General features: G+C 40.9%; 1 protein-coding gene across 1 annotated transcript in view; it reads left to right on the top strand.

Moving 5' to 3' along the window:
- The window catches only part of kcnq1.2 (potassium voltage-gated channel, KQT-like subfamily, member 1.2), a 337,327-nt gene that overhangs the window by 78,549 nt on the left and 246,744 nt on the right, over positions 1-12,034 (top strand). The window contains exons 7-9 of the mRNA XM_048607651.1: positions 4,169-4,309; positions 5,119-5,229; positions 7,372-7,467. Of these exons, the coding sequence (XP_048463608.1) occupies positions 4,169-4,309; positions 5,119-5,229; positions 7,372-7,467 (348 nt within the window). The remainder of the gene's footprint in view (positions 1-4,168; positions 4,310-5,118; positions 5,230-7,371; positions 7,468-12,034) is intronic.

Raw genomic sequence — 12,034 nt, 5'->3', positions numbered from 1 at the left:
CACCATTACTGAAGAAGCAGTATTAGACAGACTAATGGGGCTAAAGGCAGATAAGTCCCTTGGCAATGATGCCTTGCATCCTCTAATGAGATAGCTACAGAGATAGTGGCTGTATTGGTTGTAATTTTCCAAAAATCATTGGGTTCTGGATAAGTGTCAGAGCATTGAAAACCTGCTAATGTGACAACCCTATTCTAAAAGAGATGGAGGCAATAAGTGGTTAACTTTAGACCGATTAGCCTAACATTTATCGTTGGAAAAGTATTGGAATCAATCATTAAGGAAGTAATAGCAGAAAATTTGTAAAATCATAATCTAATCATGCAGAGTCGGCATGATTTTGTGAAAGGGAAATCACATCTGACTAATATTTTAGTTTTTCGAGGAAGTCTCAACCAGGGTGATACAGGGGAAACTGAGATATGTTGTATTTGGACTTCCGGAAGGCACTTGACAAGGTTCCTGACAAAAGTTTAAGCCATAAGGTAAGAGCCCATGGTGTGCGAGGTAGTATATTGTCATAGAGAATTGGCTAATGGGCATGAAACAGTGGGTTGGGATAAGGTTGGTTGGTTACCTGTGACCAGTGGGTTTCCACAGGGATCAGTTCTGTGACCACAGCTGGTTACAATATATATTAATGACTTGAAGGAAGAAAATGAATGTAGCCAAATTTGCAGATGACATAAAAATCACTGGAAAGGCTGATTGTGAGAAGGATACAAACAGCTAACAGATGGATTAAGTAAGTGGGCACTAAGTTGGCAAATAGAGTATAATGTAGGAAAATGTGAAATTGTTCATTTTGGAAGGGAGAACAGAAGCACAGTGTTATTTAAATGCAGAAAATGAAAGTGCAACACAAAGGAACTTGGTGGTATTTGGGAATGAAGCACAGAAAGCTAGCACACAGGTGCAGCAAGTAATCAGGAAGATGGATGGAATTCTGCCCCTTATTTCATGGGGTTTGGAGTATAAGAGTAGGGAAGTCAAACTGTAACTGTAGAGGGGGTTAGTCAGACCACATTTGGAATGCTGTGAGCAATTTTGGACCCCTTATTTAAGGAAAGATATTGTTTAAATGGAAGAAGTTCAAGGAACATTCACTAGGATGATTCCTGGTATGGAGGATTGTCTTATGAGCAAACATTAAACAGTTTGGGACTCTACACACTGGAGGTTAGAAGATGGCAGATGATCTCATCGAAACATATATTGGATTCTTAAGGGGCTTGTCAGGCTAAATGCTGAGAGGAAGTTTCCCCTCGTGGGAGTGATTATAACCAGAGGGCATAGCCTCAGAGTAAAGGAGCACAAATTTAAGACTGAGATAAGGAGGAATTTCTTCTCTAACGGCTGTGAGTGTTTGGATCTCTGCCATAGAAAGCTGTAGGTGCAGAGTCCTGGTGTATATTTAAGGCTGAGGTAGATTGATTCTTGATCAGTAGGGGAATAAAAGGTTACAGGGAGAACACAGGAAAATGGATGTGGGGAATGTTGGTTCAGCCATGATTCTATTCAATAGTGGAGCATGCTCAGAGGCAAAATGGCTTACTCCTGTTCCTATTTCTTATGGCCTTTAAGTGACCAAAGCACCATGGTCTAGAGCACTATTCAACTGGGACAGAAAAGAGAAATGTAATAGTAATACAGGATAGCACAAGGGAAATAGAGACTGTTCCCTACAGCGAGTCCCAAAGGCTGAGTTGCCTATGGGGTGCAGTATAGCTCCAAGAGGGCAACACCAGTATTTCCAGGATAAGAATACAGGCTTTGCAGGCGGTGGTATGTCTCCTTTGATGTGAGTTTTGCCTCCAGCAAGATGTGTTACTGATGTGACAAAACATAACACAAGAAACTAAACATGAATATTGTGTTATTGAAGAATTCAACAGATACTTAAAGCACTACAACCAAGTACAAGTATTATTTTCACAGGCACATCAGTACCTGAACTAATATTGAGACAGCAAGATCAACATTATTTGAGGTTAGCGAGTCCATTTGTCAGGCTAATGATAGCAGGGAAGAAGCTGTTGTTGAACCTTTGGTGCGTGTGTTCAAGCTTCTGTATCTTCTGCCTCGTGGAAGGGGCTGTAGGAGAGCATTATTGGGGTGAGAAGTGTAAATGGAATCCATGGATGGGCGGTTGGCTTTTGTGACAGTCTGGGCTGTGCACACAACATTCTGTAGTTTCTTACAGTCCTAGGCAGAGCAGTTGCCGTACTGAGCCGTTATGCACCTGGATAGTATGCTTTCAATGGTGCATCTGTAAAAAGACCCTTATGGACATGCTGAATTTCCTAAGCAGCCTAAGGAAGAAGAGGCGTTGTTGTGCCTGCTTGACCTTCTATGTGGGAAGTCCAGGACAGGTTATTGGTTATCGTCATTCCTAGGAACTTGACACTCTTGACACAGACTTTATAGTTGTTATATCAGAGCTTAATTCTCTCATTGCAAATATTTAAAATTGTGTCTAACAAGGGAAATGTTATATCGGGCACTCTATTGAGAGCACATATGAAAGAGACTGACTGCTGTGGTGCTCATGAACTTACGTAAAATAAGGTTACTACGGTTAATCCAACAAAGAAATTGTATAATTTTTGATGGGTAATGAAAATACCTTCTCAAGATACCTCTCCCACAGAGCAATGAAAATGTAAGATGTGCAGTTCATCTATCGTTTAATAAAATTTTGAGTTTGGATTTCAAAGTGTTGGTATGCGGGACAAACACCGAGAAAGCTGCAGAAACTCATCAAGTCTTGCAATATCTGCAGAGAAAGGCAGAGTTAACATTTCAAGTCCAGTAATTACTGTTCTTCGGAATTGAAAGGTTGGAAAATGGGTTTTTAAAATACTTCTGACAGAGGCAGTGGAGGAACAAAAGGGCAGATGGGAGAGAGGCCCAGTGCAAAAGACCAAGGGTTGGTTAATAATGGTGAAAGAGAAAGAGATGAAAAATGTATATAAATTTAGAGTGAGATCTCTTCTAAACCCTGATTGCCCTTCTGTAGGACATCTGAAAGAATTCTCAGAATTTTGTTTCCTGAGTAAGCTGTATTGGCAAAGATCCCAGAGACATCTGCAATAATATTTGGTGACATCGATCTTTGTGCACTAGAATGTCAGATCAACAGCCGCCTGAACATTACACATCTTATCCTTTCCAATTTTGCCCTCAGAAACCAAGACTTATTGGCATAAAGTATTTTTCCCAAATATGCATATGTAGCAAGAATTCCTACTTGTTCTTTACGTGACACGTGTGGGTTTATTTCTGTGTATGGTTTGGTTTATTTTGTGAGATACAAACTTATATTTTCATTTTGCAATCTAAGAGTGTTAACTTGTTTTGCATTGTCATTGAGTAAGTTTTGTTTGTAATAAGTCAATAATTCTGTGTTTATTAAAGAAACCTGAATGGATCTTTTTATTTTATGTCTAATCGCATATTGGCCCAATCAGCAAGTGGGTAAAACAATTACATTTATTTTGTGACCTGTAGAGAATTGGAACTACAAAAGGACAGTGCAATGCACCTTTCTGACCATGAAAGGACATAAAGTGGGATTTAGCCCATTCCTTCAGCTGAACATGCAATTTCTCTGGGAAGTTAAGCAAGGATACACCACTGACAGTGTGTGCCTGCTCTTATTGACAGTTATAGTTTGTTGTAGAAAGAAAGAGTTGGTGACCATTAACACATCCGAGCAACAGGTAATTGAGGGGGATGATCAGTCTGACTGCTTGCATCTGTTCTGATGCTAGTTCCATGCTTAAGTGTCTATGAAGAGGGAGCACTCAGTGCCCACAGTTATGCTTAAGGCATTCTGTGACCAATGAGCTCTAATAGACCTTTGGAATTTGTCATCACCACCAGTTAAGATTCAGCCTGTATTTTCTGAGTTCTTATGGTTAGAAGGTTAAAAGCTGCTGCTGATAAAAGATGAATAATCCAATCAATTTCTGACCAAAGTTCCCTATTGTAATAGGAGTAATGCACCAAATTACGGAATCTTGTTCTTTGTGCAGTTGCTGATTAAATCTTATCATCTGTAAAATATAACTTAATGTGATGCATGATGTACAAGCTTAAAAAGTATACAGTAATGTTTAATCTGAGATCGGGGATGCCTTACTTAATGTAATATTTGTTTTTGCAGGAACTCATAACAACACTATACATAGGTTTTCTGGGTCTGATCTTCTCCTCCTATTTTGTATATCTGGCTGAGAAGGATGCAGTAGATGAAAAGGGAAAGACTGGGTTTGGCAGTTATGCTGATGCATTGTGGTGGGGTGTGGTGAGTTCTTTTGTATTTGATCCTATGCTGTCAATGACATTTGCACCTGAGAGTGAATTTGAAAAACTTGCTTTATTAAGTACTTTAGGATTAGTAATTTCTGTACACATTTAAAATCACCAAACTCCACAGGACACATTTTTGAATTGATAATTAACAAAATATTCAATTTCTACTTTGTAGTGCTGCCACTCAATTTGCTGCAGTGTTATGAAGCAGCAACGAACATCCTGGCAAACAGTGAAGAGTATGTTGATAATAGGATGCTTTCCTTGATTTCATGAAACTCTAGATTGGTTGTTGGGGTCAGCTGATGTCACTGCTTCTATTGCTTGTTGTGAAATTAAACCAAGGCACATGAGAAGGTTGTTCTGTTGATGTCATGGAGTTCCTAAATAGAGATGAGGAAGTGATCCTGGACACCTCACTGTGGCAGAATCTTTTTTTAAAAAGTTAAACACAGCTTTCATATTATACTGTTATAACTGGAATAAATTTTGATTAAAAAGCACTCCTGCAGACATGCTTCTTTTTCATCATTCGAGATGCAAACATAGCTTAAGAAATTCATCTTCTAACAAAATAGCAATCAAAATTATGAGATTTTATAGGTGTTTATATCAGATTGGGAAGTACTTTGACCTAAAACGTTTGCTGTGTAAGTAGTGATTTGTACTCCTGTTCCCTATCCATTCAACTGTATCCAGAAATCAACAAAATTATTAGACATAGTGACTATCTATAGATTTCTTCTAAAGTTATAATTTAAAACATTAAAATTTTTAATTTCACTGATCTTTTTATCATAGGTCACAGTTACAACAATTGGATATGGTGACAAAGTCCCACAGACGTGGATTGGAAAGACAATAGCATCTTGCTTCTCTGTTTTTGCTATATCTTTCTTTGCGCTTCCAGCAGTAAGTATATTTTTACCTTGGTGAAAATGTTGCTGTTCGCCTTTGAACATTCAAACAGATCAAACAGGTCAAAGGATCAAACAGATTATATCTTCTGCATGGGCTGGATACATATCAAAACTCCCCTGACTGGAAAATTCTAACCTCACAGTATAACCTGACATGATTAATCAAAGTTGGCGAGGACCAGGGAGCAGTTTGGAAGAGGTGGCTGACTAGAAAATATATTTTAAAGATCAAAGAAGTGATATCAAACCAACTTGAAGTTGGATGAAGTGCACTGGCTTTAATGCTGGTCAGTTTGGACAGCTCTTGTAGAGAAATGGAGATATATGGATCAAAATGAGACTGGTTGGAATAAGTACTAACTGAGATGATCAAATGACGGATCCGTTGGATTGTGTGATCCATGTACTACCAGAGACAAAGGAAAAGTATTAAAGCCAAGGAAGTTTGATTTGCAGTAATTACAAGAATCAGGATAGAAATTAAATTTATCCAGGTATTGATCAGAATGGTATGTCATATTTATGTGAAATGTTATGGTTAGTGTAATTTGTTTGGATAATTATATGCTTATGCTATGTGGTCTTGTGGAAATTCCGCAGGGTCAGGGTCCTGGATGGTGAGATGCCAGACAAGTAGGGTACCAGGGCACAAGTGTCATTAATGACCGAGAACATGACATCATTGTCTAAGCAGATATTTGGTCTAGCGGGCCTCTAAGTGTTGGAGACCTGGGGCATTTCTTCCTTCACTAGCTGCGGAGATGTGTCAGTGATGTGCTTGCCAGATTGTGTTCCTAAACATGATCTAGATAGAGAACGTTGCGAGATGAAACTTACTGAGCAAGTGGAAGGTGCAGGTGAAAGCTTTGCCAAAAATGGTACAGTGGCTTCCTGCTCAAAGGGAGCCGTGGAGTTGAGAGTTTTTGGGGCTGAGGTTCTTTGGTTGCTGCTAGTGACTAAATAAGAGCAGACATAGAAGTGGTTCTGGAAGAGGCCTAGAAGTTTGTGAAGGTTAAGGTTGGCTTAATTTTTGTGGTAATGGGAGAGCAGCATATACAATGAAGCTCACTGGGTTGGTTGCCCATTGAGGTCTCCCCTTTCGCACACGAATAGTCGTGCACTTCTCTGGCCAGTTGGAGAACTTCCTACGCATGTGGGATGTGGAGCCTTATGTCCACCACTTCCTACTATTCCTAGCCCAATTATGGGAAAATTTCTCCTGCAATGGGACAAAAGGAGGGACTGAGTAGCACCATAGCGCAAGGAGTGTTTTGGACTTGCAGCATGTGTTGTGGTGTGCAGCTGGGCCTTTAATTATGATGCCAGCAATGTTAACACTTGAAGTTTCCAGCAGCAGGAAATAACTCTCCAGCTGAGTGATTCCACGAGAATGGCACCATCCAGTCTGGATACAAAAATAATGTGGTGAATGTTAAGTTCGCCTTACATGTTAATGTCTAATGTGGAATTGACAAATCACACTGTAAGAAAGTTACAGAGTTGAAGCAGGCAGTAGGGCTAGAGTATATATTCTGAAGTGACTCACAAGTGCAGCACCTATCATTTTTTGAATAAAAATCCATCTGCTTGTTTTTATGGTTCAAGTGGACATAAAATACCTTGTGGAATAAGTCAAACAAAAAGCAGGCCATTCCTAATGTTAAAAAAAACACATTCTAATCTCCCCTTCAATTATTTCTATCATCACACCATATTTGTGCACTCATCAATTAAAAAAGTCTATTTGATCATATTCTTGAAGGCTCATATCAGATCACACCCTTGCTCTCCCAGCTTTGCTGAAAAAGTCCCAATTTTTCTAGTCTTTCTTCATAGTCTTGCTGGATGAGCACAACGGCTCACTTCCCTGTATGATCTGCTGTTCATGGTGAAAGTTGCTGCCACTGTCCATTTTAAGTGTAAAAACCTGTAGGACTGGTTTGGTCCGGTGCCTTTATATAGTGCCTTTTCCTTCTATGTTTCTTATTCTTTCATAGTTAAGTTGATATTGTACTGGAATAGATCTGATATTGGAGGTTGTTTGCATGGTTTACAAAAGAAGTTTAACAGCATAATCAAATAATTTTGCTTTCAAGTACAATGACATGCTTTCATGAAATGTTCAAATTTTAAGGGTATACTGGGATCTGGATTTGCTCTCAAAGTTCAACAGAAACAGCGTCAGAAGCATTTCAGTCGGCAGATACCTGCTGCTGCCTCCCTCATTCAGGTATGCATTGCAAATATGATACAAAAGGACTATTCAAAATATGAGCCATAAGGAAATTGAAATAGGACGTGATACTGTAGTGCAGTTGATAATGCATGTTGATTAGGTATCTGTTTCTTTTTCTCTGTATATTTGTCTTTAAATATGCTTCTCCCTCATGAAATGGTAGAAAAAATAAAATTCTAATGGTTATTTTTTTCCCATTTATGTATTGGGTACATTTTCAGCTGTTCACTAAAGACTGCAGAAGTGCATACCTTGAAACTTTTGGGGATTATTTAGCAAATAAAGCATTTTAAATGTGTGACTAAACGTCTTGTATTCTTAAATTTGGCATTTTTTTAACTTTCATATCCTGTAATGTCAGAGTAATGATACTAACAGCTCTTTGCATACATTTTGAATCAAAATACTACGTTAAGCCAATTTTGCTAAAAACAACAGAAAACCTTTTTCTTAGAATGATTGAAAAGTAAGTTTCTGTTCTATTTCTTTCCCAGTTCTTTCAATGGGAATATCTACCTGTACACTATCATGAGGAATACCACAAAATACTGCTCTTACAGCCATATCTAAATTAAAGCCAATAGTGTCTGGTATTGGATTTTCAAGCCTATGCATTCCAACCCTCACATCCTAGAATTTTCAATTTCATTTAGTTTTCTTAATTCTTGGTGTCCCTTGTTTGAATTTGCAGGATCTAGAGGTTTTGAACTTAGACATTGGTTTTAGCATTCGTAGCTGCACCTTGCATTAATTGTAAACGGGTTAGTATCCCGGCAACTTGCGGTAAGCAAATTTACACAGATTTTAAACTTTAACGATTTAATTGTTTTTTTTCTCCATTCATCTGTTAGAACTTAGGTGAAAGGTCATAAAGTATGAAAAATCACTGTTTGCATTGTTTTTCTTTGTATCCCTGGACCTATCCTAGGCCCCCTCCAATTTTCCGTCTGCTTGCTGCCCGTCGGTGAAATCATCTGAAAGCACAGTTTTTGGTTTTCACGTATATGTCGATGACACCCAGTACCACCTTACTCCATCTTGCCTTTCGCTGTTGGAAAATTCAGATTCTTTATCCAACATTCAGTGTTGGAAGTGCAGAAATCCCTTCTAACTAAATTTTGAGAAAGCTGAAGCTATTATTTACAGTCCTACTTTCAAATACTGTTCCAAAATTACTAATACCACTGCCTGGCAATTATTTGAGCCTAAGCTAGAGACTTTGTTTGCTCCTCATGCTCCTCCACCTCATTTTTGCCAGCTCCACAACCCTGCCACATACTGTACTCATCTCATCCTGGCTTCTTGTTCATTCCCAATTAAGTTGCCTGAATTTTAAGCTCTTGAATTCCCTTTTTACACCTCGCTGCCTCGCTACATTTGATTTGATTTGATTTATTATTGTCACATATACCGATATATAGTGAAAAGTGTTGTTTTGCATCTTATCCAGACAAACCATACCTTAACTACATTAGGGTAATAGAACACAATGCAGATTATAGCGTTACAGCTACAGAGAAGGTGCAAAAAAAGATCAACTCTAATATATAAGAGATACATTCATAAGTCTGATAACAGCGAGGAAGAAGCTGTTCTTGAATCTGTCGGTACGTATTTGCAAACTTTTGTGTCTTCTGCCTGACGCAAGAGGGTGGAAGAGAGTATAACTGGGGTGGGATGGATCTTTGATTACTTTGGCTGCTTTCCTGAGACAGCAGGAAGCATAGATGGAGCCAATGGAAGCAAGGCTAGTTTTCATGATGCACTGGGCTACATTCAGAATTCTGTAATTTCTTGTGGTCTTGGGCAGAACAGTTGCCATACCAAGCTCTGCTGCATCCGGGCAGGATGCTATCTGTGGTGCATCTATAAAAATTGGTAGAAGTTATTGTAGACGCGCCAAATTTCCTTAGCCTTCTGAGGAAGTAAAGGTTGGTGTGCTTTCTTGGCGGTAATGTCGACGTGGATAGACGAAGACGGATTGTTGGTGAGATTTACACTGAAGAACTAGAAGCCCTTAATCATCACCTCAGCACCATTGATACAGACAGGGGCATGTCCTTCACTCCACTTCCTGAAGTCGAAGACCAGCTCCTTCATTTTGCTGATATAGAGGAGAGATTGGTGTCTTTACACCATTCTATGAAGCTCTCTAACTTATTCCTCTATAATATCATTGTTTGAGATCCGATCTTCTATGGTGGTGTCATTAGTGAATTTATAAATGGAATTGGAGCTGAATTTGACCATCCATTCGGGAGTGTGGTTCTGCAGTAGAGCAGAATGGGGCAAGATCTAGGTGAGTGATAGTAGTAGGTGACTCGATGGTCAGGGGCACAGACAGGAGTTTGTATGGCCGTGAACGAGACTGTAGGATGATGTGTTGCCTTTCTGGTGCCAGGGTACCTGGATGTCTCTGAGCAGGTACGGGACACCTTGAAAACAGACAGAAGTCATTGTCCACATTGGCACAAATGACATAGGTAGGAAGAAGTCCTGCAAGGATAATTCAGGGAGTTGGGTAGGGAGTTAAAAAGCAAGACTACCAGGGTAGTAATCTCCGGGGTACGACTCGTGCCACAGGCTTGTGACGCTAGGAACCGACAGAGAGTACAGCTGAACATGTGGCTACAGAGCTGCTGTAGGAGGGAGGGCTTTAGACATATGCATCATTGAGATGTCTTCTGAGGAAGGTGGGGCCTGCACAAGAAGGATGGGTTGCACCTGAACTGGAGGGGTGCAATATCCTGGGTGGAAGGTTTGCTAGAGCTCTTCAAGAGGGTTTAAACTAGTGTGGCAGGGGCTTCGGAACCAGAGCAACAAGCCAGTAAGTGCAGGAACTGGGGACAAAAGAGAGAATGAGATATGCATTGCGCAGAGTAAGAGCAGACGGAGTGAAGTCACGGCGCTCAGAGGGACTGGAGTCTGGAGTGCATTTACTTCGATGCAAGAAGTATAACAGGTAAGGCGGCCGAACTAAGAGCATTGATTACTTAATGGAATTATGATGTAATTGCCATGACAGTGACATGGTTAAAGGAGGGACAGGACTGGCAGCTTGACATTCCTAGATATCACTGTTTTAGATGGGACAGAAAGGGAAAACAAAAGGGGTGGGGGAGTTGCATTGCAGATTAGGGATCACATCACAGCTATGTTGAGGGTGGACACATCAGAGGGATCTTGCAGTGAGGCATTATGGGTGGATTTTGGGAATAAGAAAGGTGAAATCACAATGTTGGGAGATCACAGAAGACAGAGGAGCAGATATGTAGTCAGATGCTGGAAAGGTGTGAAAAAAGCAGGGCAGTTGTGGTGGGTGACTTCAACTTTCCTCTTATTGACTGGGACTCCCTTTGATCCAGGGGCTTGGATGGAGAGTAATTTGTTAGATGTGTCCAGGAGGGCTTTCTGAGACATTATGTTGACAATCCAACTAGTGTGGAGGCCATACTAGACTTGGTTTTAGGGAATGAGCCAGGACAGATGATCGATGTTTCAGTAGGAGAGCATTTTGGGCTTGGTGACCATAACTCCATAAGATTTCAAGTAGTCATGGACAGGGACGAGAGTGGCCCGTGGGAGAGAGTGTTTAATTGAGCGAGGGCCAATTACATCCAAATTAGACAAGAACTGGGGAATGTGGATGGGGAGCAGTTATTTGAGGGCAAACCTACATCTGGCATGTGGGAGGCTTTTAAAGACCTGTTGATTAAAATGCAGGATGTGCATGTCCCTGCAAAACTGAAGGACAGGACTAAATAAAAACCAAAAGAACTGCAGATGCTGTAAATCAGGAACAAAAACAAAGTTCCTGGAAAAGCTCAGCAGGCCTGGCAGCATCTGTGAAGGAACCCCCCTACCTCCTGTTGGGTATTCACCATCCCTTCTAACCTTCCGCTCTCCGATGCTGAACGTTCTGTACTCAGCAAAGGCCTCAACTTTATTCCTCTGCGTCCGCACCTTAACAAATTTCGGGCACGACATGACGCCGAACTCTTCTTCCACCGTCTTTGCCTCCTTGCTCAGTTCTTTTGACAAGAGTCCTCTCCCTGTCCCACAGACCCCTTTGCCCAGTTCCAACACTCTCCCTCCACCTGGACCCCTCCCTCCGGCCTTTTACCTGCACTCGATCTTTTCATTGAGAACTGTCGACGTTACATTAGTCGCCTCAATTTTGCTGCCCCTCTCACCAAATCCAACCTATCTCCCTCCGAACTGACTGCATTCTGTGCACTCGGATCCAACCCTGACTTTGTTATTAAGCCTACCGATAAGGGTGGTGCTGTTGTAGTCTGGCGTACTGACCTCTAACTTGCAGGGGCTGAGCGCCAACTCTCAGATACCTCCTCCTACCTTCCCCTGAACTATGACCCCGCCATGGCACATCAGGCCATTGTATCCACTACGGTTACTGATCTCATCTCATCCGGTGATCTCCCCCCAACTCCACTTCCAAGCTAATAGTTCCCCAACCCCGCACAGCTCGTTTCTACCTCCTGCCAAAAATCCACAAACAGGACTGTCTGGGCAGACCCATTGTTTCAGCCTGCTCTCGCCC

The sequence above is a fragment of the Rhincodon typus genome, chromosome 18, assembly GCF_021869965.1.
Source record: "Rhincodon typus isolate 14 chromosome 18, sRhiTyp1.1, whole genome shotgun sequence".
Taxonomy (NCBI): Eukaryota; Metazoa; Chordata; class Chondrichthyes; order Orectolobiformes; family Rhincodontidae; genus Rhincodon; species Rhincodon typus.
This window is presented reverse-complemented; position numbering and strand designations above follow the sequence as displayed.